Source organism: Balaenoptera ricei, chromosome 13 (assembly GCF_028023285.1).
Source record: "Balaenoptera ricei isolate mBalRic1 chromosome 13, mBalRic1.hap2, whole genome shotgun sequence".
Classification (NCBI taxonomy): domain Eukaryota; kingdom Metazoa; phylum Chordata; class Mammalia; order Artiodactyla; family Balaenopteridae; genus Balaenoptera; species Balaenoptera ricei.
In genome coordinates this window covers 82,832,180-82,858,278 of record NC_082651.1, presented here as the reverse complement: position 1 = coordinate 82,858,278, position 26,099 = coordinate 82,832,180, and the positions used below count along the sequence as shown (strand labels likewise).

The 26,099-nt window shown below is 36.0% G+C and overlaps 1 protein-coding gene across 2 annotated transcripts in view; it reads right to left on the bottom strand.

The window, feature by feature from the left end:
• ASXL2 (ASXL transcriptional regulator 2) overlaps positions 1-26,099 on the bottom strand; it is a 128,457-nt gene that overhangs the window by 26,614 nt on the left and 75,744 nt on the right. For both annotated transcript variants that reach the window (XM_059893447.1, XM_059893448.1), the window contains 5 exons: positions 22,307-22,415; positions 18,805-18,955; positions 6,365-6,480; positions 2,488-2,617; positions 1,571-1,714 (listed from right to left, as the gene is read on the bottom strand). In XM_059893447.1, the coding sequence (XP_059749430.1) occupies positions 1,571-1,714; positions 2,488-2,617; positions 6,365-6,480; positions 18,805-18,955; positions 22,307-22,415 (650 nt within the window). The remainder of the gene's footprint in view (positions 1-1,570; positions 1,715-2,487; positions 2,618-6,364; positions 6,481-18,804; positions 18,956-22,306; positions 22,416-26,099) is intronic.

Here is a 26,099-nt window from a genome sequence, read left to right as displayed (position 1 = left end):
GGAACAGGTTTCTTTATGTTCATGTTTCTTGACAGGAATCATGTACTTTCAGTCTGGCATCTGTGGCTTTCAATTCTACAGAATTTTCTTGTATTATTTCTCTTATCATTTACCTCCCTTTCAATTTCTGTTCTTCCTTTCTGATACTCCTACTATTTAAGACATTGGACAGCCTAGATTGGTGTTCCTACTTTCTTACCTTCTCTCTCCTTTTGAATCTCTCCTTTGACCTATGTTCTGGGAAATGTCTTCACCTCTAACTTTTAGTATTTCTATTAAAATTTTTTTATTTTTGCTACCATGTTATTTAATATCCTGGTACTCTTTATTTTCTGATTTTTAAAATAGTATTCTGTTCTTTCATGGATGCAGTATCATCTTTTCTTTCTGTGGATATTACAGTTTTTAAAGTTATTTGTTTATTAAGTTTTCTCCTTCCTGAACTGTTTCTTCTGAGTCTGTATTTCAGATTCTCTCATGACGGAGGTTTTCTTCAAAGGTGATCCTTAGTAATCACAAGTAAAAGAGAGGCACTAAAAAGACTGGCTGAAAATTTTGGGTGCCTGGGTGCATCTTGTAGACTGGTGAGCTCCACAGAAGTATGATCAAGATGATCTCTTTTAGTTGGGAATCTATAAATTTTCCTGCAGATTTTTTTCTGAGGCTATTCAATTTCTTTAAGTACCAATCCCACAATCTCTTGCTGAAGCATAGGTGGGGAAGAGGAACAAAGTAATGGAAGTAGAAATATGCCTCACTACTAACATTCTGGAAACCAAGCAAGCAGGAGGATCACTATTTAGTATTTGTATTTTACTTGATTTCCCTGAGTCCAGTACATTGCCTCATTATCTGTCCTCAGCTATGTGTGGTGTCTCTGAATTTCAAGTCTATATGGTTTAATTTCACCTCAAAATAAATCTCCTGTCTCCTGCTAGGCTCAGGCATCAAACTTCTTCTTATTAACTTTCAAAGGTTTTTCTTTTCAACCCTATGCTTCATCTTTCTCTACTATGAGAAAGATATCTCAATCCTTGATATGATATCTCCAATTCATAAACCTTTCTGGTGCTCTACAGGCTTAGCTGGCTTGCTTACTACTGGCGTCTGCTCCTCAGCTCTGCGAAAGACTCCATCCAGTTTTTTTATCTTTCAAAATCTGTTGGTATTTCCTGTCCATCTGTTGTCTCCTTACTTTCTTCACCCTAATGGGTTTAATCTTTTGTATTTCCATATTCTCATTTTATAGTGGGATTTTAGAGGAAGCAGGAAAAGGGGTTCAGTTTGCCATGTTTAATTATAAGCCCTTCTACCTTTCTGTACACAGAGATAAAAGGTAAATAATGCTGGATAAAGAAACCTCTTGTCAGAAAGAGAAATAAACCACAAATGGCTGATAACAGATCTTATGCTGAAATGAAGTTTGATAGACAGGATAGGAAGAACATGAAAACAGTCAAGAGCTCAAAGGTGAACAGGAAGGAGCAATTAAGCCAAACAGTTGATGTATTTCAAACACAGAGTTGAAAATTTAAGGTGCGAGAACTGAGGTCTTTGTAAATTAACTTACTTGTGTGAAGCCTGTCAGACCTCTGGAATGACTTCTTTCCCAGGCTTAGCAAAGGATTTTCCACTTTAACTGAAGAAGAAAAGCTAGAGTTTGAGTTCTGAGGGCTGCTTGACTGTCCGTCAGATTGCTTTCCTTCCCATATTGCTAGGGGAAAAAATATATATGAAAGACGGGTGACCCTGAGGGTACAAACAGAAACTAAACAATCAATCAAATGAACAATTAAATCATTCAACGCTAACCAAAGGAGTTAGGTATGAGGCAATGTGACCCTTCAAATGTGTTCTGAGTCTGAGAATTAGGAGTCAAAAAGTAAAATAAAATCCCTTTCCTCCTCCCAGCACATTATTTGCTTCTGGTGGTAAATTTCCTTCCTAACAAAAATGCAAAGTTCTGCAAGACAGTTTAAATCTGGCCAACGCATATAATCAGCTGGCATCAAACTAAATTGTGTAATAAAATACAAAGCCTGTATCTAGACCAGTTTAAATTCAAAACAAAATAAGCAACAACAACAAAAAGTCCAAAGGCCTGTGGATATGTCCAATGGAAACCCAAATGTATCATGAATTCTTAGGAAAACCTTTTATTTTTAAAGGAGAGAACCGGTGAAGAGTTCAGTGTGAGCATCTTGGAAACATCAGCTTTATAAGGTTACTAACTAGAGGCTTCCAAATATTTAGACATATTGGAAGTTAGTCATTGATCTTATTCTAACATGTAAATCCCAATGATGTATTTTTTAACAACTGTATGATTACTCTGCATAAATTTCCCCGTTTACCCTAGAAGGATTTATACTGATGATTTGGCAGTAATTTAAATACAGTAATTTAAAAATAAAGGACATAGTATATGAATTTGGTATACAAAAATACTGGAAAAAGAAACTTTCACTGAAAAGACAGTCTGCCTACCAGGTTTGGCAGCTACAGAGTCACTGGCTGCTTTGACAGTCTTCAGAGAGAGGTGCTGGTTGGAGGAGATGGACATGCTTGGCCTGCATTGCTGCTGCTGCTGTTTCTTCTGCTGTTGCTGTTTTAGAGCCTATAAAGAGAAAACTGACTGTAAGAAACAAAACAAATCTTTAGTTTTTAGTAATAACAAAAAAATAAATGACTTTAAGTGGTAAAGAAGAGTATGCTGATTATCCAATTTCTGTGAAATCCATCAAAGTAAACAAAACTCTAAACTAAACTAATTAAACACAAGGCTTAAATGATCCTTAAGAGTTTGGATATTTTTTTTACCAATGTTCTCCTTTAAATAAATGGGAGAAATTGTCATTAACATTTTTAGAGCTTAAAAATCGCCAGTAAGCCATGGACTTCTCATACTTGTGGTAGCAGAGAATTAGATGTTTTCAATCATTCTGAAAACAGAATTCTAAGCCCTAGACCAAGAAGAGTCCTATTTGCATCAACTTTATGTAGAAATGTAAATATTTAGCTTACGTATGTTTCAGAGGTTCTGCATTTGAACAAAAGGTTGTAAATAACTACTTGAATTTGATCTCAGGTAAGAGCAGTAAGATTTGGCCCAATGACCAAATAAATCTCAGCAATTTATAGCAATGCAGTAAACTGAAGGGAAGGAAGATTGGAAAACATGGGTTCTAAGAACAGTATGATTCCTTCTGGTTATTTCAGAATATTTTAATTTCTACGATGTTCTTAGTTTAGAGAATATACTAAACTATTTAGAATGAACAGAAAGACAAATAGCTTCCCAGATTTTAATCATAAAGATATATAAAGGCTATTTTTAAACTCAACGGTTTAAAAAGAAAAAAAGACAGAAACTAAGAAAGTAAAACCACATTTCAGGAAAAAGTTGAACATCTACGACCTCATTAAAATGCCAGTTTAAGCTTTAACCTTCAAGACCATCGTGTAGAAAAGTGCAGAATAGCTGCCAACTTGTCTCCCATTCCCTTTTCACAGTCTGGTTTTCTCCTTTTCACATTCACATATACCTCGGGCTATGCCATGCAAGCACAGTGGCAACCCCTGCTCTCCGTGATCTAGGCTGTCAGCGGAGAAAAGAAACCGAGAGAGTCCGGTGTCTGGCTTGCGTTCACCTACAACATTTATAAGAGGTGAGGCAGAAGCATAATGTCTAAGCTGTCAGCGGAGAAAAGAAACCGAGAGAGTCCGGTGTCTGGCTTACGTTCACCTACGACATTTATAATAGGTGAGGCAGAAGCATAATGTCAATGTTGTCTGATCACTGATTACAGCTTGTCTCTCATTCTTTGCAATCAGAACAGAAAATGCTTGTAAGCTTCCTGTGTGGCAGCCATTAGTATTCATTCCTTTCTATTCACAGTACCTAGGTCATTCTAAGTTAATGCAAAATTTAATAGAGCCACTTGATCTTATCTATTTCTGCTATGATCACGTAAATTCAGATATATGATGAAAACAAAATAACTTACAGCCTCTCTGTTTAAGAACTGTACTCAGTTTTCCCCTCCCTCAGTAGCTTACAAACCCTGTTCTAATTCTGTTTAAAATTTAAAAAGCAAACAACAAAAAAAACCTTCACTGGGGTAAAGGATAACTTACACTGAAATAAGTTTTCTCACCTAATAATATGAAAAACATATACTGGAGGCAAGGCCTTACTTTACATACCAACAAACTAATTTATATAATTTCTCATACTGGTATTCTTTAAAGAAAATACAGTATTTGACTCCTGAGATTACAGGAGAATAATACAGAGTAGTATATATGTCATGAATAAGCTAACAAGTTTTAATAGAATATTTGCCTTTTCTCTGTGGAAAAGAAGCATCTCATACTTCTTAAACTCTTGCAAAGAATGTGTAAAAATACAAGTGCTGCAGGATACCCAGGCAGATGGTAATTAACCTTATCAAATTTTTGGACATCTTTTAATAAAGGCACTTTTGGATTAAGCACTTTAAGACCTACTTAATTTAAAAAATTTTATCTCATCTATCTATCTATCTATCTATCTTAGGCCGCACTGAGCAGCTTATGGGATCTTAGTTCCCTGACCAGGGATTGAACCTGGGTCCCAGCAGTGAAAGCGCTGAGTCCTAACCACTGGACCGCCAGAGAACTCCCTTAAAATTTTAATTAAACAGTTATGACATGAATACATTTTTACCATTTAATTCAAACATAAAGCTAAACTCTCTTTTGCCCACCACTCAGTCTTGTCCCCCAATCCTCAGAGATAACCACAGTCATCAATTTATTTTCCCTCATTGAGCTTTTTTTACACTTACATTATATGTGTGTGTTTGTGTGTATATACAGATTCATATTTCCATTAAGAATATACTATTGTTCTGGGTATGTATGTGGCTATGTGTATGTTTTTAATGAATGTTGTAACACAACTTGATTTTAATGATTAAACATTATAGTGTGGTGATGTTTCCATGTCTATGCATAGAGAAAAACTTAATTACAACGTAAACTTTTAATCCTGTATAATTTTCTAGCATATGGATATGCCGCTGTTTATTAAGGAATTCCCATATATATATATATATATATATATATATATCCACTTGCAAGTTTTTGCTATTACAAACTTTAATGCAAACATTTTTCTGTGTGTGTATGTATGTAAGTATGTATGAATACATGCATTTTTCTAAGATAAGTTCCCAAATATTCAACTACTTAGTCATGGGGGATATGCATTTAAAATTTTAATAAACATAAAATATCTCTCCAAAGTAGCTATAAGAATTTATATTCCACCAGTACACTACAAGTAGTCATTTTCCCACATACTTGACAGTGCTTGTGCTTGATGTTATAATTAAGCTGTATTATATATACTAATCTGAGGATAAAATTAGTCTGTGCCCTTAATTATTAGTCAAATTTAAATTTACTAATAATTTGCATTTCAAAAAATAGAAAGCAAGTTCTTTGAAAAGCCCAATAAAATGGTTGGCAAGTAACACTGAGAAAAGGAAGATACATCACAAACGAACAACACTGATGAACAAAAGAGAAACATAAAAAAAAATACTATGTACAACTTTATACCAATATTTGAAAAAAATTAAGTGAAATGGAGCATTTTCTAAGAAAAGTAAATTTCCAAAATTGGCTCAAAAATCAGAAAATCAAAAGAGACCAGTGGTAGTAGATGAAATTGAAATGCTAGGAAAAGAGCTGTAAAAGTGAGATTTGCAGAACTTTCAGGGAAAAAAATCCTTTCTATGATTTTTTCCAAAAATCAGAAAAATAATAGAGGGCTATACAACTTATTTTAGATGCTAAGAACAATCCTGATTCCAAAACTGTATAAGGATAGTACAAGAAAATAACAAAATCGAAGCTAAAATCTTAAAAAAGAAAATTCCATTAACATATTAAAAATTATATAACAAACATATAGGGTTTATTCCAGAGAGCTAACAATACATTAACATTAGAAAGTCTAGCCCTGAAATTCCATATATTGGTTGACTTAAAGAGAAAGGCTACCTGATCATCTTCATAAATGCTGAAGAAACTCAACCTGAAAAATTCAATACCTACGTACACACACACACATACACACACACATACACACACCCCTCACGGCAAATTGGAAACTAATGAGGAACTTTTAAAATGTGATAAAAAGAGTATCTACCACAAACCTATAACACAGAGGTGCATAAATTATTAAATATAAAGTGGGAAACTGCACAAAATTTCTCCCTAACATCCTTCCAAGAAATTTTCACTGACTGCCAGAATCATGCATTTTTAATGTAGGAGATTATAATTCTGATAAACAGAATAGCATGATTACCTGCTTTAGTGCCTTCTTGCTGTGCTTCTGTGACGGAGAAATGACTTTACCTGCTGGAATGGTGGGTGATGGGCAGCCTGACTGAGGAGAGGAAGGTTGTGACAGTCTAGATGATACTAGGGGGGAAAATGACAATGAAAAGTTTTGTTATCAGAGTTGATATCAAGCACCATTCCTTCCCCAATCATATGCTGCTACCTGTATTAAGAACTGTGACCAAACACTTTTGGGAAGGATCTTCTTTTTGGAGTTCTACTGCAAACAGCCTCCCTTTTCAGTTTATTTCCTCAGAAAGCTCTAGTGAAGGATGATAGGATGGGGAAGGGATGGATGTTAGTATTCATTACTTTTCATTCTTTAATTTTTCAATAGAATTGACTGAAGAAGCAGGAAGTAGAATATAAACCATGAGTCATCAACTGAGATAAAACTTAGAAAAGATGCTAGAGCCCGTTGAACAGTATCTATGTTCTTAAGGTAAATCTAATAACAACATGATATTGTGGAAGAGCCCTGGGTTGATAGAATGGGTTCCAGTTTTCCCTATCTTTAAAATGGAAGGCGATAAGGCCATTCCACCTCAAACACTACCATAGCTTTAATTTTTATATTCCTTCAACTCTTACATCAATAGTTTTAGGTCTACCCATGTGAAAAGGTACTTTAGGATTTCTCTGATGGAATCAGTGTAGGTTTGCACAGGATGTAACCACTCTCTACTTCATCACCAGCTGTTTTATACCTCATCAGAGCTTAGCCAAACCTTAGTATTACGTGAATGAGGGTTTTCCCTTCAAGGGCCTATACCTCTTATAATAAATAGCAATTAGATCTTTATGTTCTATAAAGTTCAACAGTGTATTATTTATGATACGAGATAACAAAGAAATTGCTGATTCAGACCCCTTAATAATAAAAATAATAATCACTACTGCTAGTGATGACTCTGAAAGAATCCATGTTTACTAATGCCTTATTTCAAAGTAGCTGGACTGAAAGGGCCTGGATAGCAAAATGGCATCTCATGGTATGGCTAACGAGTCTTAAGATACCATATAAAGTATGCTGGCAGGTAGCTACCTGACATAAGAATGTAGAAGCATGGTTCACTGGAATACATAAGCTTTGGAATATGGCATTTCAATGGACTCTTAGATGTCCTAAGAAAGGAATGCACAGTAGACAACATTTAAAGAGGACAACAGTAGACAATGTTAAGAAGAAGACCTATCATAGTTAGCTTTAGCTTTGTATCCCAACCCTTATAATAAGGTTATATATGGGAAAGAACTGACATACAGTAAGCGTGGCGTTAAAAAAAAAAATTCACCGTAATATACAATACAAAAAATGGAGTTGGATAATTCTTGAGATGGTTAAGCAACAAAAAGAAACCATATCCTTAGTGCACTTAGATGTTGACCAATTTTTTAAAATAACAGTTTCACTGAGATATAACTTATATGCCATACAATTCACCTAAAGTGCACAATTCAATGGCTTTTAATATATTTGCAAAGTTGTGTAACCATCATCACTATCAATTTTCATCACCCACTAAAAAAACCCTGTACTGGTTAGCTGTCACTCCTCTTTCCCCTAACCCACTCCCCTAGTCCAAGGTAATCACCAATCTATTTTTTGTCCCTATGCACTTGCCTATTCTGGACATTTCATATAGATGGTATCATACAATATGTGCTGTTTTGTGAATGGCTTTTTTAACTTAGCATGTTTTAAAGATTCACCTCTGTTAGAGCATGTATCAATACTTTATTCCTTTTTATCATCAAATAATATTCTATTGTATGTATATGCCACATTTTGTTATTCATTAGCTGATTTGACATTTGAGTTGCTCAAAAGGACATTTGAGTTGCTTCCACTTTTTGCCATTACGAACACTCGTTAGCAGAATTTTGTGTTGGACATATGTTTTCAATTCTCCTGGGTTCATACCTAAAAGTGAAATTGCTGTTTTTTTCAGTAACTCTATGTTTAAACTCTTTGAGGAAGTGCTAAACTGATTTCCAAGATGGCTGAACCATTTTTTACAATTCCACCAGAAATGTATGAGGGTTCTAATTTCTCCACATCCTTGTCAACATTTGATATTGTCTGTCTTTTTGACTTGACCAATGTTTTTAAAGGGACATTATGAAAATAAAGCTAAAAACTATTAATATTTAACTATATTTATTTTCTTTTTAATGGTGTGCAGAAATCTGAGATTATTCATGTCCTCACCTGTCCCAATAACTGTCTGAAAATAAACAGAAAACAAACGACCAAGCCAAAATGACCCCATTAAAGAACATAAGAATTCTACTTTGTAGCCTGGAAAAGAGACAATAAAGCTATCTGTAATTACCAGGGCAAACTGTTTGGAATGTTTCCCTTTACGGCAAAAGCCCTTTCTAACAAATGAATCCATAAACATATCTCAAAGCCAACTGAAATAAATCAAGAAAATTCCAGGACCCACCAATGAGGAACACCTCCCAGTACTTAATGCCAAGTACTGGTCTCATAACTTTAATGAAACAAACTTTACTCTAACTTTTAAATATTAAGGGTTCAAAACTACGAACAGCAAATAAGATTTAAACACATGTTGAGAAACTCATCTCTTTTAGTTTCTTTTAGTGTCTACAAGACACATAACTTTATTAGAGCAACCATGAATTAAACATCATCTATGTGCCTAATGCTGCGCTAGGTTCATTTGAACAGAATTTCACTGAACTCTTGTAACTACCCTCTATGATGGGTACAACTTCTCTCTCTACCCCCACCCAATCTCCTCCAATTCTACCCTCTGAGATAACTAAATAATATAGTTGGGATGGCATCCTTGCTGACATTTTTCTATGCCAAAAAAAAAAAAAGAAAGAAAAAATTTCAAGGATATACATTTATAAATAAATAAATATACACATCTGCATATTGTGATGGTATTATCTAAATTTTCCCTATCTGGAAATTTAATTAGCCTGACAAAGGACACAGCTAGTAAGGAGCACAACCAAGATTTGGACTCTGTATAGTTTCAGAATGAGTGAGTACTTGTAGTGAGCTAAGTGGTGGCCACCAAAAGTCATGTCCATGTCCCAACCCCCAGAACGTGGAAATGTTACATTATTTGGAAAAGGAGTCTTGGCAGATTTAATTAAGGATTTTGCGATAAGGAGATCATCCTGGATTATTCCAGTGGGCCTTAAATCAAATGACAAGTGACCTTAGACACAAGACAGGCACAGAGGAGAAGGCCATGTGGACAGAGGCAGAGACTGGAGGATATGGCCATAGGGAAAGTATGTCAGCAACCACCAGAAGCTAGAAAATACACAGAACAGACTTCTTCTCCCTTAGAGTGTCTGCAGGGAGTACAGCCCTGCTGACACCTTGACTTCCGACTTCTGGCGTCTAGAACTGTGAGAAAATAAATAAATTTATGTTGTTTTAAGGCTCCTGGTTTGTGGTAATCTGTTACAGCAGCCTTAGAAAAGTAATACAGCACTTAAAACTGATTTTATTTTTTTAAGTATCAACTCATAGATGTTTACATATTTGAAATGTTTACATCATTAGCAATTATTAAAAATTTGGCACTCAAACTGTGCACTTTTGGGGTAGTGGGAGTTCCTTCAAGTTGTAAACCATCTCTGGGACATGGCCCCAGCAGTATCCAACCACTTTCTTGCTATCTGGCACAGAAAGAGTCCTAGGCAAATCTTGCATAATTTTTTTGCCCAGACTTGGAGCACCCCCTTCTCCAAGGAGACCTGATACCTTTTTATTGAAAATGGTATTAAAACACTGCACTTGATGCTACTCAGTTACCAATGGTTCTAGAACTTTTCAGTGACTGGAACAAAAAAAAAAAGAAATTTTTTCAAAAGAAAAAAATTTTTAAATTCATGCAAAAGATAACAAATCAGAATTTATGATTACTGCATTGTCACTTAACTTTTCTGATTTTATATTTCTATCGCTTTTCTTCCCAGATAATCCTGGTTTCTAATAACATTACTGTAACTATTAACTTGTTTTCTATTATAGATTTAATTTCAAAGAAATCATATCAATATAATTACTGAAAAGAAGACTACTGAAGGCAGTTTAAGATTTCTCTGAGTCTGGTCTCCTACACCTAAGACATATCCTACAGTAACTTACCTATGTCATTATGTTCAAATTTGACATATACTTGAGTTTGCTTTAAGTTGTTTGATATTTCTAGAAAGTGCATTTTAAATTTTTAATTGGTTTAATTATGTAAAGCTATAAAACAAGTTACTTTCATATAAGTCTAGCTCCCTCCCCTGTCTACACCACTTTATTACATCCTTTCCCTTAAAGGAAATAATTTATATTAGTTTTTATCCTTCCATTGTTTTTTATTTGCATTTTTGTTTTGGTGAAAACACAGAATGCGCGTGCGCGCGTGCGTGTGTGTGTGTATTTTAATATGTTAACTCACTTCTTTAAGCAAAAAAAACCATGTACTAGAAATTGTCCATACCCTTGATTATTAAAATATAATCAATATAATATATCCTGGGGAAGAGAACAGACAGAACATAAGAGATCTTCCTTTTAACACCTGCATGAGATTCCACTGGCAGATGTACCATAATTTCTTCAGCTGGACTCTTATGAATATTTTGGTAATTTCTAGTCTTTTGCTCTTATTACTACAATGTCTTAACCATCGGTTTCTAAGGTGTTGTACCAAGAACAAAACCATCACTATCTAAAAATCTGTTAGAATGCAAATTACTAGATCCCAGCCCAGATCTACTGAACCAGAAACTCTGAAGGTGGGGCCCAGGAATCTGCATCATAATAAGCTCTCCAGGTGATTCTGATGCATGTTCAACTATAGTATATACTGAGAAACAGTTTTCCAAAGTGGTTGTACCGATTTATACTCTTACCAGCAATATATGAGAGTTCCAACATAATTTACCACATTAACAGAATAAAGGAAAAAAATATATCTACTGAAATAGTAGATGAAGGAAAAGCAACTGATAAAATTCAACATCTGTTCATTATAAAATCTCTTAGACTACAAATAGAAAGGAACTAACTTCATCTAATAAAGAGTGTCTACAATAACCTATTATAGTCAAAATCATTCTTAAAATGGCATAATATTCAAAACTTTACGTTATAAATATAGAGAATGAAAAGGATGATTGATGTTACCACTCCTATGTCACTCTTTACTGGCAGCCCTAGCCAGTATAACATGGCAAAAAAATAAAACTGCCACTACTCATAAATCACACGTTTGTATATGTGGACAATCCTAAGAATAAACCTATATATAAACCATTAGATTAGAAAATAATTTAGAAATGTTGCTGGATACAATATCAATGTTGGGAGAGGCAATCCACCACGGGCCCTCAGTGTTGCTCCAAGTACTTGCTGGGTATGGCAAGAATGCAAGTCCCTGAATGCTGTATTTACAGTCAGCAACTCTGAGAGAAGGCAGTTAACTCTTCCCAAAGTAGGCTTGCTTCCACTTACTATTTAAAAGCCCTGAAAGGAGACACAGAGTTGGCCAACAGGCACATGGAAAGATGCTCAACATGACTAATCATCAGAGATATGCAAATCAAAACCATAATGAGATATCACCTCTCACTTGTCAGAACAGCTATCATCAAAAAGACAACAAATAACAAGGGCTGGCGAGGATGGGGAGAAAAGGGAACCCTCATGTACTGTTGGTGGGAATGTAAATTGGTGCAGCCACTATGGAAAAAACAGAACAAAGATTCCTCAAAAAATTAAAAATAGAACTACCACATGATCCAGCAGTTCCACTCCTGGGTATTTATCCAAACAAAACAAAAATGTAATCAGGAAAGATATATGCACCCCTATGTTCACTGCAGCATTATTTATAACAGCCAAGATATGGAAGCAATCTAAGTGCCCACCAACAGATGAATGGATAAAGAAGATGTGCTATGTATGTATGCATGTACATACAAACACACAGCACATGCACACACACACACACACAACGTGGCACATTACTCAGCAATAAAAAAGAATGAAATCTTGTCACCATGTGTGGCAACAATGATGGATCCAGAGAGCATATTATACTAAATGAAGCCAGAATAACAAAGACAAATACTGTATGATTTCACTTATATGTGGAACCTAAAAAACAAAACAAATGAACAACCAAAACTAAACAGAAACAGAATGGGAACTCTTTGGCAGTCCAATGGTTAGGACTTGGCACTTTCACTGCCATGGCCCAAGTTCAATCCCTGGTCAGGGAACTAAGATCCTGTAAGCTGTGCATTGTGGCCAAAAAAAACCCCAAACAAACCCAGAAACAGACCCACAGATACGGAGAACAAACAGGTGATTGCCAGAGGGGAGAATGGTGGTGAGGGGAAGAAAGAAACAGGTGAGGCAGATTAAGAGGTACAAACTTTGTTACCAAATAAATGAGCCACAGGCATGTAATGTATCCTACCCTATGGGGAATATAGTCAATAATGGTGTAATATCTTTGTGTGGTGACAGAGGACAACTCGACTTATCATGGTTATCATTCTGAAATATAGAAATACGGAATCACTATGTTTTGTACCAGGAACTGACACAGTGTTGTAGGTCAACTATACTTCAAAAACAAACTCATAGAAAAAATGATCAGATTTGTGATTACCAGAGGTGGGGAGGTTGTGGGGACTGATGAAGGTACAAACTTCCAGTTAGAAGATAAATAAGTACTAGGGATGTAATGTACAACATGATAAATACAATTAATACCACTGTATGTTATATATGAAAGTTAAGAAAGTACACCCTAAAAGTTCTCATCACAAGGAAAAAATTTTTTTTTAAATTTCTTTGATTTTGTATCTATTTCAATATATGAGATGATGGATGTTCACTAAACTTACTGTGGTCATCATTTCATGACATATGTGAGTCAAATCATTATGCTGTACACCTTAAACTTATACAATGTTGTATGTCAATTGTATCTCAATAAAAATGGAGGGGAGGAAGGGAGGGAGAGAGGGAGGGAGGGAAGGAGGAATTGAACTCCTCAACCTCAGTGTTCCTTGGCTAAGATACAAACCGACAGCATGAGTAGCATGCACCTGGGCCCATTATCTCATCAACCATGGAAGACTTGGAGATAAAGAGGAACCAACACAACAAATATGCCATGTTCATACTGCTTGCTATGCTGTAATAAAGTCCTTTTTCTCTGACCCAGGAGTCTTGCATCTTCTGTCAACATGCATGAACCAATATAAAGCTAACTTGTTAGCTTACAAAAAGGACAGAATCCTAGACCCTTCACAGACATTGACAATCAATTTATAAAAATTAACTATATGTATTTTTTTGTTTTTTTGCCCACATCACACAGCTTGTGGGATCTTAGTTCCCCGACCAGAAACTGAACCCATGCCCTCTGCAGTGGAAGTGTGGCGTCCTAACCACTGGACCGCCAGGGAAGTCCTTGTATGTATTTTTATGTATTAGCAATAAGCAATCATGAAATGAAAAAATTTTAAATCCATTTATAATAGAATAAAAAATGTCAAAGAATAAATCTAATAAAAGATGTACAAGACCTCTACAAAGAAAATTATATATTAATGAAAGAAGACTGCAGAAAATGCAGTAATATCACTTTCATAGATTGAAAGGCTTAATGTAAACATGCAACAGAGCCCAGACTGACATACAGTTTTAATGCAATCCCGATCAAAATCCTAGCAGGTTAATGGGAGCGGGGGCATGTGAAAACTGACTAGCTGATTCTAAAATTTACATGGAAATGAGATGAGCCAAAAGAACCAAAAAATCTTGAAAAACAAAGAGTTTAAAACTCTTTGGTTCTGCAAATAAACTAACTGCTTAAACAACACTTCTCAAGATTATATCCTGAACTACTAGTCCTCCAATGTGGACGGCGCAACAGAGTCAAAAGCACTCATTTAAGAACTTATTTAGTACCTGATTAGGAATAAAAATGCTTGCTTTCATATAAACATACAGACATAACAAAAGGTTAACAAGTTCTGATCAAAAGCACTCATTATTTGATTTAAAAAACCAAAAATGTCACACACAAAAACCAAACAGCAACCTAGTAGAGAGATCTTTTTAAACTCAAATTTAAGTGTTTTCAGAAAATTATTTGAAACAAATTTTAGAACTGAGGCTTATTAAAGCCAGTTTTACACAGTTTACTGGAAGTAGTTTCAGGCTGTTGGATACATATGTACCATCCCCTGAGTATAAGATCAGAAGGTACCATTTTTCAGATATATTATAGCATTGGGAATTTTCCATTTCAACAAATGATTATCATATTGAACAAGGTCAAAAGGGTAATGGACTATTCATATTAGATGCATTTGAATTAAAAGCTTTAGTAAATAATCTCTGACTTAGCATTTTAGTTTCTCCTGAAGACATTCAATGGGCCCCTCTGAAGTATGAGAGAGACTAACAGAAATAATGGAGCAGTAATATCAAAATTGAAATTGAGCTTTATATAGTTGAAGGATTAATAGCTGAAAGAGTGCATGGTCAAAAACAGCAATCCTTCTCTTAAGGGAGAGTTTTATTTTCACAGTAGTCTTTCTTTAGAGGAATTTCATTTCCAGAAGTAACAGACCGTTTTAGTTCTAAATCCCTTCTCCTGGGCTTCCCTGGTGGCGCAGTGGTTGAGAATCTGCCTACTAATGCAGGGGACACGGGTTCGAGCCCTGGTCTGGGAAGATCCCACATGCCGCGGAGCGACTACGCCCGTGAGCCACAACTACTGAGCCTACGCGTCTGGAGCCTGTGCTCCGCAACAGGAGAGGCCGTGATAGTGAGAGGCCCGCGCACCGCGATGAAGGATGGCCCCCGCTCACCACAGCTAGAGAAAGCCCTCGCACAGAAACGAAGACCCAACACAGCCAAAAATAAATAAATAAATTTATAAATCCCTTCTCCTCACACCAAGTACAGTCTACTCCAAACTGAGCAGGCTGTGGCTCCTGATTATATTCAAACAGTCCCCTAACCAAAGATGAAGAGGCCACACCTGAACACCTTCCCTTGCTTCTGGGTACCCTAACTATCCAAGTCCTAGTAGTGTAACTGTCTTTAATACATGACAAAGCTAAAACCTCCAACTCAGACACTAATCACCCCAGGAGAGAAGAGAGCATCTCTCCCAAAGGTCTTTCACCATGTAAGTTATTAACTTTGCCCGAAGGAGTTTTTCTCTCCAGTATACTTTTTAAAGGTGACATTTCTATATATATATAATCATCACTATTCAGTAACTTAACACATATATAAATGCTGTTAGAGGGCAGACAGGTCTACGGCATTTTAAGTAACTCCAAACACACTATGTATCAAATTCCTGAAGCAGTAAAATTAAAATGAGCTCATGTTCCTGGAAAGAATTAGTAACACCTTATAAGTGAAAAAGCATATTTCACTTAATTTTTTTCTTGACATTTTGAAAGCAGACCAAAATTTAACAGAATTTTTTTCATAAGATAAAAATAATGCTTTTGTAGTTGCTCCATGCTGCAGTATTTATATTTTAGGGAAAAGGCAGAGACTTCACTTAGCTACAGTCCTACAAAAAAGCAACAGAAAAGTTGATTTTAATCATTTTTCTGGCGTTATTCCATCTTACCTTGGATTGGAATTCCAAAAAGCTCGTCTCTGAACAATGTTTCCTGTCTGAAAATTAGGAACCAGAACTACAAACTTCTAAGTTCTTCCACCTTACACAGAAATCAATAAACTAGTGTTAACATTGGACTGAATTTCAAAGTTCTGTTCTCTGTTCCTATCTGGCTAAAAGGTATACCTATATCAGGAGAGTTTCTATCGATTTCCAACTAGAAGTATCAGTTTTGCTGTCAGAGCTCTTTATTTTTGTACATAAAAGGAAGTGGGTTTTGATACTATCTCAGTGTTCTTCCTGTCTTACAATGCATTTGAAATAAAGTGATGTCAGACTGAGAGTAAAAGCCCTAAATAAGAAAAAGCAATAGGCACATTTAGTTTGTTTTACCTTTATTAATAACTGCAACTGCCTTAGAACTGTTGTGCAGCATGCTGCTACTATCACTGCTAACTACAAGTTTTCCACTTTAACTTGCATTGGACTACAAAAACATTCATAAATATATAATATAAACCTAAAATTTTATATTTCTATGCCTATGTCATATGCATGACCCATGAATGAGAGAAGCACATCCTATGAGAGACGAAATCATTCTTCATTATTGCTCGCTCAGCATTCATCCATTTCTGAAGACTATCAGAGCTGCTAGAGTAGTTAGCATGTCCATATGCCATCATGTGCACCTCTCATCTCCACCTTCCAAACACCACATAAAGGCCATTCTATACTCAGTTTAATCGGCTACAATCAGAAAAGATCTTTACTGAACATCTCATCTTACGTAAACTGAGGCTAAGTAATATTGTGACAATTTCTAGAAGAAGAATGAATCAGAGGCAGTTCAAAAATAATTTATGTGGACCACCATTTTGAATTTGCTATTACCTTGCTGTTAATATCTTCTATTATTATGCCGAGTGTGGGGCGAGGTTATGCTATTTTAATCTACCCATTAAGCTACGGACAATGGGGTTCTATTGTTATTTTAAATCCTCCTGTATCACAAGACATTTACCTTAGAGAGAGCCTTTCACAACCAAGAAACAACCACTACTTCAAACAGCCACTGCAGTTATAAAGCAGAAACTGACACACCATTGTAAAGCAATTATACTCCAATAAAGATGTTAAAAAAACAAAAAAAAACGAAAAAAAACAGCCACTGCAGCATATGAGCTACTGAAAAGCAAAGACCTCCACAACCAAGATTTTGTTCCCAGTTTACTAGTCTGACCTCCTTTAGTACTGAGTTCCCTGTTTCCAGCCACATCCAGAAATTATGAATCTAGCTGTCTCTCTTGCCTGATGACTTGGCTTGGTTCCTAATCCTAGATCAACAATTCCCAAACTTAAAAAGAAAAATTTAAACTGGGGAGAAGCAGAGGAGAGACAGAGCCCTTAATACTTTTGGCTCTATCCTTCCAAAAAAAAAAGAAAAGGTCTTTAGTAGACTCTGAGAAACGTAAAGTCCTGGACACATCTCCTTTCACTACTGACAGGGATTACTTTAAAAAAACACATATCAAGAATATTGGTCACAGGTCCCAACCTTGCCTTGCCTTGCCTTTATTCCATTTGTTCCTAACACATGATGTCTCAGCTGCTCTCTAACTGGTTGTGATCTTAAAGCTAGGATCCTCTGGTTTCAAAATTTGCGCAACTTGCAAGTGTAGTAGCTGTATGAGAGAGCACAGATAATGCCACCAATTAACCTGAATTTTCTCCAGGAGTAGCACACATTAACACAGAAATGATAATAAAGCAGATGATTTTTCTGTTATAGTTCAAAATCAATAGTTCTAGAGGTACTTAAAATTAATGAGTCAAGTATTCCAACAAGCATCACTCTAACTTCTAGATCCAAAGGCAACTCACCTATGACTCAAACGTAAGAGGTCATCCAAGCTAGGGAAACTCTTGGATGTCTGTATTGCTCTGGAATATCACTATATCAGTCCTTATAAAGGAACCAGCATGAGCTGGCTTAAAATCTGTCCCACCATGTATGGCTAAATTTATCAATATTGGGGTAAAAACGATTTCCCCTCTTCAAAAAGACTCTTGACAAGAAGCTACAAATAATTAGAAGAAGAGGTAATAAAATGTATCCTTAACTGGAAAATTAATCCCAGGGAAGCTGCGGCAACAAAGATATTATTCCCTAAAGAAAGTTTTTGGGTAAGCTATGAAGCAGAAACCAAGCAGGAGATGAGAGCAAAGACCAGCAGACTAAATTTAGTCTTTGCTAGTAGAAATGAAAAGCATTATTTTCCTAGTAAGGAGAGAGTTCTTAGAGCAATTAAGTCCTCAAATTTTAAAAGAGAGCATTAGAGAGGTAAATAAAATAAGAGCATCCTAAAAAAGGCTACGGGCAGCCAAGAGCTAAAAATAAACCCAGGTAAAACCCAGAGCCATGTTATCCAATGTGATGGCCACTAGCCACATGTAGCTATTTAAATTTTAGTTAAAATAAAATTACAAATTCAGTTCCTCTGTCACACTAGCTATATTTCAAGTGCTCAAAAGACACAAGTAACTAGTGGCTACTTTGTTGAGTTGGACAGCATAGATGCAGAACACTTCCATCACTGCAGGAAATTCCACGGGACAGTACTGATCTAACTGGTAAGGGAAAGAGACTTAACTGAAGTGGGGTCTAGAAAAAGAGGAACTATTAACAAGGGCATTTGTCCTACAGCATTCAGTAGTGTATCGAGGGATCAGGTGGATTTACCTTTCCTTTTCCACCTGCTCTTTTTTCCCTCCTTGTTGCTGCCACCATCACTGCTGCTGCTGCTGTTCTCAGAACTCTGGGAATCTGACTGACCATCACTGCTTTCTTCTGAACCTTCTGATAGCTCTTTCACCCCATCCGGCACATCTTTCTGAAAATGTAGGCATCCAATTAGGATTAATCATTACCATTTCAGCAAATAGGAATTAAATTTCTGATATGCATTGCTGTGACTTTTAATTGTGCTGATTAATTTTTAGTATTATAAGATTCAGTAGCAGAACCAGCAATAATTTCTGAATTCCTGTCATCTCTCTTCTTTGGGTCAAATTAGTTAATGCTTCCATCCATACTCAAAGATAAAATTATACATGACAATCTTATGCAGGCACAACACAGAGGCTTAAATTAGACAAAAAACTTGGTATATATAAATCCAGGTAAATGATGAAATTTTCAGGATAAGATCTATATAATAACAATTTTTTAAAATGTATGTACACCCATCATGCATGTAATATATATATATATTTGTGTGTATGTAAGTACCACTATGTACTGTAAATTCAGTTAAGAGTCTGGATAGCAAGTGATAGTGCATTATTTGAATCTAACTGGTTCCAAAAATTGGTTAGTAAGTAGCAAGAGTCAAACACAAAAGGAATGGTTTAAAAAAAAAAAAAAACAACACATGAATCTTTGGTTTCTGCACTGGATAGTGAGAATGCTAATCGGAAAGGACACCTGTGTCAGCCACAGTATGTGAGAGATATAACAGGGTAGTTGTAAGATCAAGAACTAGGAAATTAAGACTTTGGGGGTTTGAATTCTGGCTTTATCTTCTCTTAATTATGCAGCCTTGGTCAAAGTCTTAAACTCTCATGCCTCAGTTTCCCTGTCTATAAGATGGGGTGACAGTACCTACCTTAAAAGATCATTCTGAAATTAAATGAGTTAATAAATATAAAATGCTTAGAACAAGGCCTGGCATATGATAAGAGCTCAATAAATATTAGCTACTATGTATCTATGTAGTATGTAAAATATATACATATAAATAAACACATTAGTGAATGTTATTTCTGAGTTATAAAACTATGGATGATTCTTTTTTCTTCTCAATATATTTTTTGTTTTCCCACATAATTTGTTTTTATAATCAGATAAAAAGTAATTCTGACACATGACCCTCCTACCTATAACTAGTACTCACAACATTATAGTCAAGATAGTAACCTCTGATCTAATAAGGAACTGTTTTTTTCCACTTATGTTTATACTCCAGTGCCATTTCACACTTTCTTAAAATACATATCCTTTATTTTTCTATCCTTTCCTTCAAAATACAGGAAACTTTTATAGAGTTAGTTGCAAACAAGACCTCTTGATCTGTAAGTTCAACATGTACTTTAAATACAAATATAACTGTCTTCTTAAACTTGTGATCCCTCCAGGATCAACTCATGCCCCAAATCTTAGAATCACTGCACCCCTTCTTTTACCCACTCCAAATAGTTTGTTTTATTTCTCTAATGTTCCTTGCCTCCATCTCTTTCACCACTCTCACAGTTTAGGCCAATTATCTCTTCCAAACAATCATAACCATCCTTTTGACAAATTTTCTTGCTTTACTCTTAAGTGTATCCTACATGAATTATCTTCCTAAACATGATCTGATCACGCTATTCTCCAAAAAAACCTCTGCCGTTTCCTCAACACATACCTACCCTCCCTCCTTCTCTCTCTTAACCGCTCAGTCAGGTTTTCAAAAGCCTCCAAAGTTTGGTCTTCACCTAACATTTACCCCATCCTGACTCCTTACCACACTAGACCACACACAGATTATGGTCTAACCACTCCAATTTACTTTCAAATCCATTCTGAATCCTTTTATCTGTGCCTTTGCTTAAGCTATTCCCTTGTCCTGGAAGGCCCTTCCTTCCATTATTCATCTGCCAAAGTTCAACTCAAATTTTACAACTTTAAAACAACAGAAAAACAAACTAAAACTTCCAGATCCCTTTATTCAAGGTTAATCTTTATTTCTCTATGCTCTCACAGTACTTTACAGCACAGTATGTTTTGTGAGCATGCAATTATTTCAGTAACTATGTGAGCTTCAAGAGATCAGGGACCATAGTTTATCCTTCTTTATAGCCTCTACAGTGTCAGGTATAGAATAGGCATTTAATAAGTGTTATTAACAATATAGAAGGTCTAGAACAACTAAAACCTAAAAGAAACACAGAAAGCTCTATGTGGGACTAGATCCCTGTAACCCTGTGAAGTTCAACAAGGTGTTTTAAAAGGAGGTATTATGGGTAAGTTAGATCTTTTTAATGTTAGTGGGCTACACACAACCAGTGAGCACAGTGATGACTACAGCCAAAACTAAAAAGGTAAGAGGGGACAGAGTCCCACATATACATGGACATAGTCATTGATTGCCAAGCATTAACTCTCCTTCTGCTGATAAATTTCCTTTGAGAAACAACCCTTGCCACAATTCATCTGGCTTGAGAGGGTTTAACCACACTTTCACATCAAGGGTGATAATGAACTTAAGAGTGGCCAATCAGAAGACTCCATATGTTTGGCAATGGTGATCATTCTGGTATAGGCACATGGGCCAAGCCAAACCAATTAAGCCACATCAGAACTAACTAAAGGGCTCCTGCTTCAGTTCCTGAGACTCCTTCTCTCCAGACTTACAGCTTGCAGAGTGGGGGTTGGAAGTGAAGTCATGTATGATGAGGAGAAGGCCTGCCTGAGAATGAAGCCAAAAGAAAGCGGAGGGACCCATCCCTGATGACAATCATTTGAGCTCCTAAATTCAGGCTGAGTTTCCCTAGAATTTTCAGTTACGTGAACTAATAAATTCTCTGTTTCACTCAAGCTCATTTGAGTTGGTTTTTCTGTTTGTAACTGAAAGGACACTGATAAGTCAAGGTCCCTTTTTAGTGCAGAAATTAGAACTTAGCAAGCCTGTTACGGTAAAAGAACATGGGAATTCAGTCAGATATGGATTCATATTCTGGTTCTGATACTATCTGGCCAACACTGAGCAAGAAAATCCAATCTTCTGAACTTCGGCTTTCTCTATCATAATAAAGGAATTATAACCACAACTTTGAATTGTAATGGAGAATTAAATCAGAAAGTAATATAAAGCATCAAGGCTGTATGCTCCACAGTAATACTCATTATTATTTAAATATGTGACGCCCTTTAAAAGTCACTGGAAGTCATTTTCATTTCATCCTTTCAAAATAATACTATGGCAAAGAATGAAAAATGAAGTTACTTCTCCAATCTACCTACAGATGGTTACAGATTAATTAAAAAAAAAAAATGTATTGGATACGGGATTGAAAATTTTACCTCTTCCTGAAAGTAAGCTTTTCAAGAACAGAATTCTGTCTCTATGATGCAAGTATTATTTACTACATGTAGTTACTTCCTGTTTTCACTTTTAAAATGACTCCCTAACAAATATATTTACCTTCAAAGTATACACTCCCATTCTACCTGGAACCTTGTAGAAGATGCCCTCTTCACCTCGGGAGTTTGTGTGCAGCATTGCATTCAGGCATGCAAGAGGGGAAGTTCCACTGCCAAAAAAAAAAAAAAAAAAAAAGAGAGAGAGAGAACACAATGATTAGTTTCTGTCTCTGAATATCCTATGTAACACTGAATTAAGATAAAATTAACATATCAACACTCATTTGACATAAACACATTTTATAAACTATAAAAAGTCTATAAATCTAGAAAGGCTGCCATGGAGAAAATGGATGTAAAACTCCTTCCCAGATATCTAAAGAAAAAATAATTCTATAATTTTCTTAATCCCAATTCAGCATCTAACATTTCAGTCAAGACAAATTTCTCTCACAGAAGTATCACAAATATATTCTCTAAAGATTCTATTTCACTTACAATTTTATTTGTTAATACACCTCAATAAAGCTGAAAAAAAATTTTTTTAATCTATTTCATTTAGCACAAGCCTTAAATGTCCAGAAGTAAAACAGGGAAGAAAAAGAAAACACACACAGAAACAAACAATATTAATCTCCCTGCATACTGCTGCACCAGACTGAATCTGAGTTATGGAACGAACACATTTCCATGCTCTCTTTTTTTAAATTGAGATATAATTGACATATAACATTGTATTAGTGTCAGGTGTAAAATATAATGATTCCATAGTTATCTATATTACGATAGTCTCTTGTATTTAGACCTATCATGAGATCACTTAAAAAGACATAAAGCAGGCTTTGGAATATTCATCTTCTATGTAGAAACCTGGTTAAAAGTTTACTAATTCTAATATACATTTATCATATTTTCTACAGTTTTAGGTATATAATAAATTATCTGTAGAAAATATACATATATCATTTTCCTTTCTAATTGTAATCAACTTCATTTTCCTATAGTAATATAAATGGAGATATGTGGTATCCTTAAATTAAAAAAAAAAAAAAACAACTCACAATATCTGAGGGATAAGGCAACTTATTTGCACATTTCCATATCTCCCTTCTCAGTTCTCTGCTGGTAGTACTCAATAACCCAAAGAAGCCTTCTGGAAGAGGCTGCTAGATATCTTGGGTATCTAAAGATAAGAGTTCTCTGTGGGAGAGAGCAGGACCACTGTCTTTTGGTACTGTGAAGTTGTTGAGGGTCAAAAACTGAAAAGATGGGGACTTCCCTCGTGGCGCAGTGGTTAAGAATCCGCCTGCCAATGCAGGGGACACTGGTTCGAGCCCTGTCCGGGAAGATCCCACATGCCGCGAAGCAACTAAGCCCGTGCACCACAACTACTGAGCCTGCACTCTAGAGCCCGCGAGCCACAACTACTGAGCCTGCGTGCCACAACTACTGAGCCTGCGTGCCACAACTACTGAAGCCCACGCACCTAGAGCCCGTGCTCCACACTCGCTGCAGCTAGAAAAAGCCTGCTAATAGCAATGAAGACCCAACGCAGCCATAAATAAATAAATAAGTAAATAAATAAAATAAAATAAAATAAAGTGAAAAGATGGAGGACAACAAAGAAAATAAAGGAAAACCTTTTGTTAAAGAAAATGATGAGGAGATGATGAAGAGACTTCCCTGGTGGCACAGTGGTTAAGACTCCGCGCTCCCAGTGCAGGGGGCCTGGGTTTGATCCCTGGTCAGGGAACTAGATCCCACATGCATGCCATAACTAAGAGTTTGCATGCCACAACTAAGGAGCCCATGAGCTGCAACTAAGGAGCTTGCCTGATGCAACTAAGACCCGGGCCAATCAAATAAGTAAATAAATAAAATATGTTTTTTTCAAAAAAAGAGGGACTTCCCTGGTGGCACAGTGGTTAAGAATCTGCCTGCCAATGCAGGGGACACGGGTTTGAGCCGGTCCGGGAAGATCCCACATGTCACAGAGCAACTAAGCCCGTGTGCCACAACTACTGAGCCTGCACTCTAGAGCCCGCAAGCCACAACTACTGAAGCCTGCTTGCCTAGAGCCCGTGCTCTGCAACAACAAAAGCCACCGCAATGAGAAGCCTGTGCCCCACAACAAAGAGTACGCCCCTCTCACCACAACTAGAGAGAGCCCACGCACAGCAACGAAGACCCAACGCAGGCAAAAATAAAAATTAATTAATTAATTAATTTAAAAGAAAAAGAAAAACATTGAGCATCTCCAGGCTGATTTTCAGTTATGTTTATCTAATTTAGATATTTCCATGTTAAAAATACACATAATGGGGGCTTCCCTGGTGGCACAGTCAGTGGTTGAGAATGTGCCTGCTAATGCAGGGGACACGGGTTCGAGCCCTGGTCTGGGAAGATCCCACATGCCGCGGAGCAACTAGGCCCGTGAGCCACAATTACTGCGCCTGCGCGTCTGGAGCCTATGCTCCGCAACAAGAGAGGCCACGATAGTGAGAGGCCCACGCACCGCAATGAAGAGTGGCCCCCGCTTGCCACAACTAGGGAAAGCCCTCGCACAGAAACGAAGACCCAACACGGCCAAAAATAATTAATTAATTAATTAATTAATTTAAAAAAAACAAAAACAAAAACAAAGAAAAAGAGATCTTAAAAAAAAAAAATACACATAATGCAATTCTAGTCAAAACCCCCAAGTTTGTATCAAATAAACATATAAAAATTGCCAAGAAATTTCTGGGAAATAAATGATGAGAGACTTGCTTAAGAAGATATTAAAATGTACTCTAAGAACATTATTAGAATATTAGTGAATAATGAATTACTGAATTGAATAATTATTGAATAATAATAATTGAATTAGAGTTTTATTGAAGCAATGTGTTTCTGGGACAGGATAAATAGGCAAATGTTCACTCTTACAGACTGCTGGTGGAACAAAATAGAAAATATAGAAACAGATCACAATAAATGTAAAAGGTACTATTTCTGTGTAGCAAGAAGAAGACTGAGTTATGACATGGTCACCTGTGGTGAGAATCTTTCTCTTCCCCTGAGCAGTATGAGAAAATAATACCTAAGACTTTCAGTCATAGGACCATGAGGGGAGTATCTGGAATTTGGGTGGAACAACACAAAGGACAGAGAAAGGAAGGGCTAGGCTAGGTAAGGATTATAGAGGAAAATTCAACACCCAAAAAGGCAGAGCTGAGAAAAGAGGAAAACAGCAACATTTTTTTTAGCAATATTAGTTATGCCACTGTACCCAGCCTTGCCTTAAAACAGTCCCACCTTTGGAATTTTGTTGAGGTTTTAAGTCACAAGCAACCGAGAGAGTCCTAAATAAAATAGTTTATTTAATAATTAAATAATTATTTAATTCTCACAGCTTATATAAAAACATATTCCAAATGGATTAAAGGCCAAAATATAAAGAGTAGAAGGAAAACAGTATAACCTACAGGATAGAGCAACCTTTCTACATAAGAGAGAAAAACCCTCAAACCACAAAAGAAAACCTTAATAACTAAATAAAAATAAAAATTTCTGTACAGGAAAAAAAATCATCAACAAAACTATACCAAGCATACCTAAAAGAGCTTTCTAGGAAAATACAAACAACCAATTAGAAAAAATGGATAAAGGATATGAAAATGCAATATAAATGTCCAACAGAATACATGAAAAGCTGCCCAAACTTTACAGTGGTTAAAGGAAAACAAATGAAACCGAGACACCATTGGTCAGACTCGAAAAAATCAAATATATTCAGGTCTTTGTTAGCAGTTCTGTACTAAGGTCAGTTTCCTGGTTTTGATATTGTACTGTAGTTATATAAGACATTACCA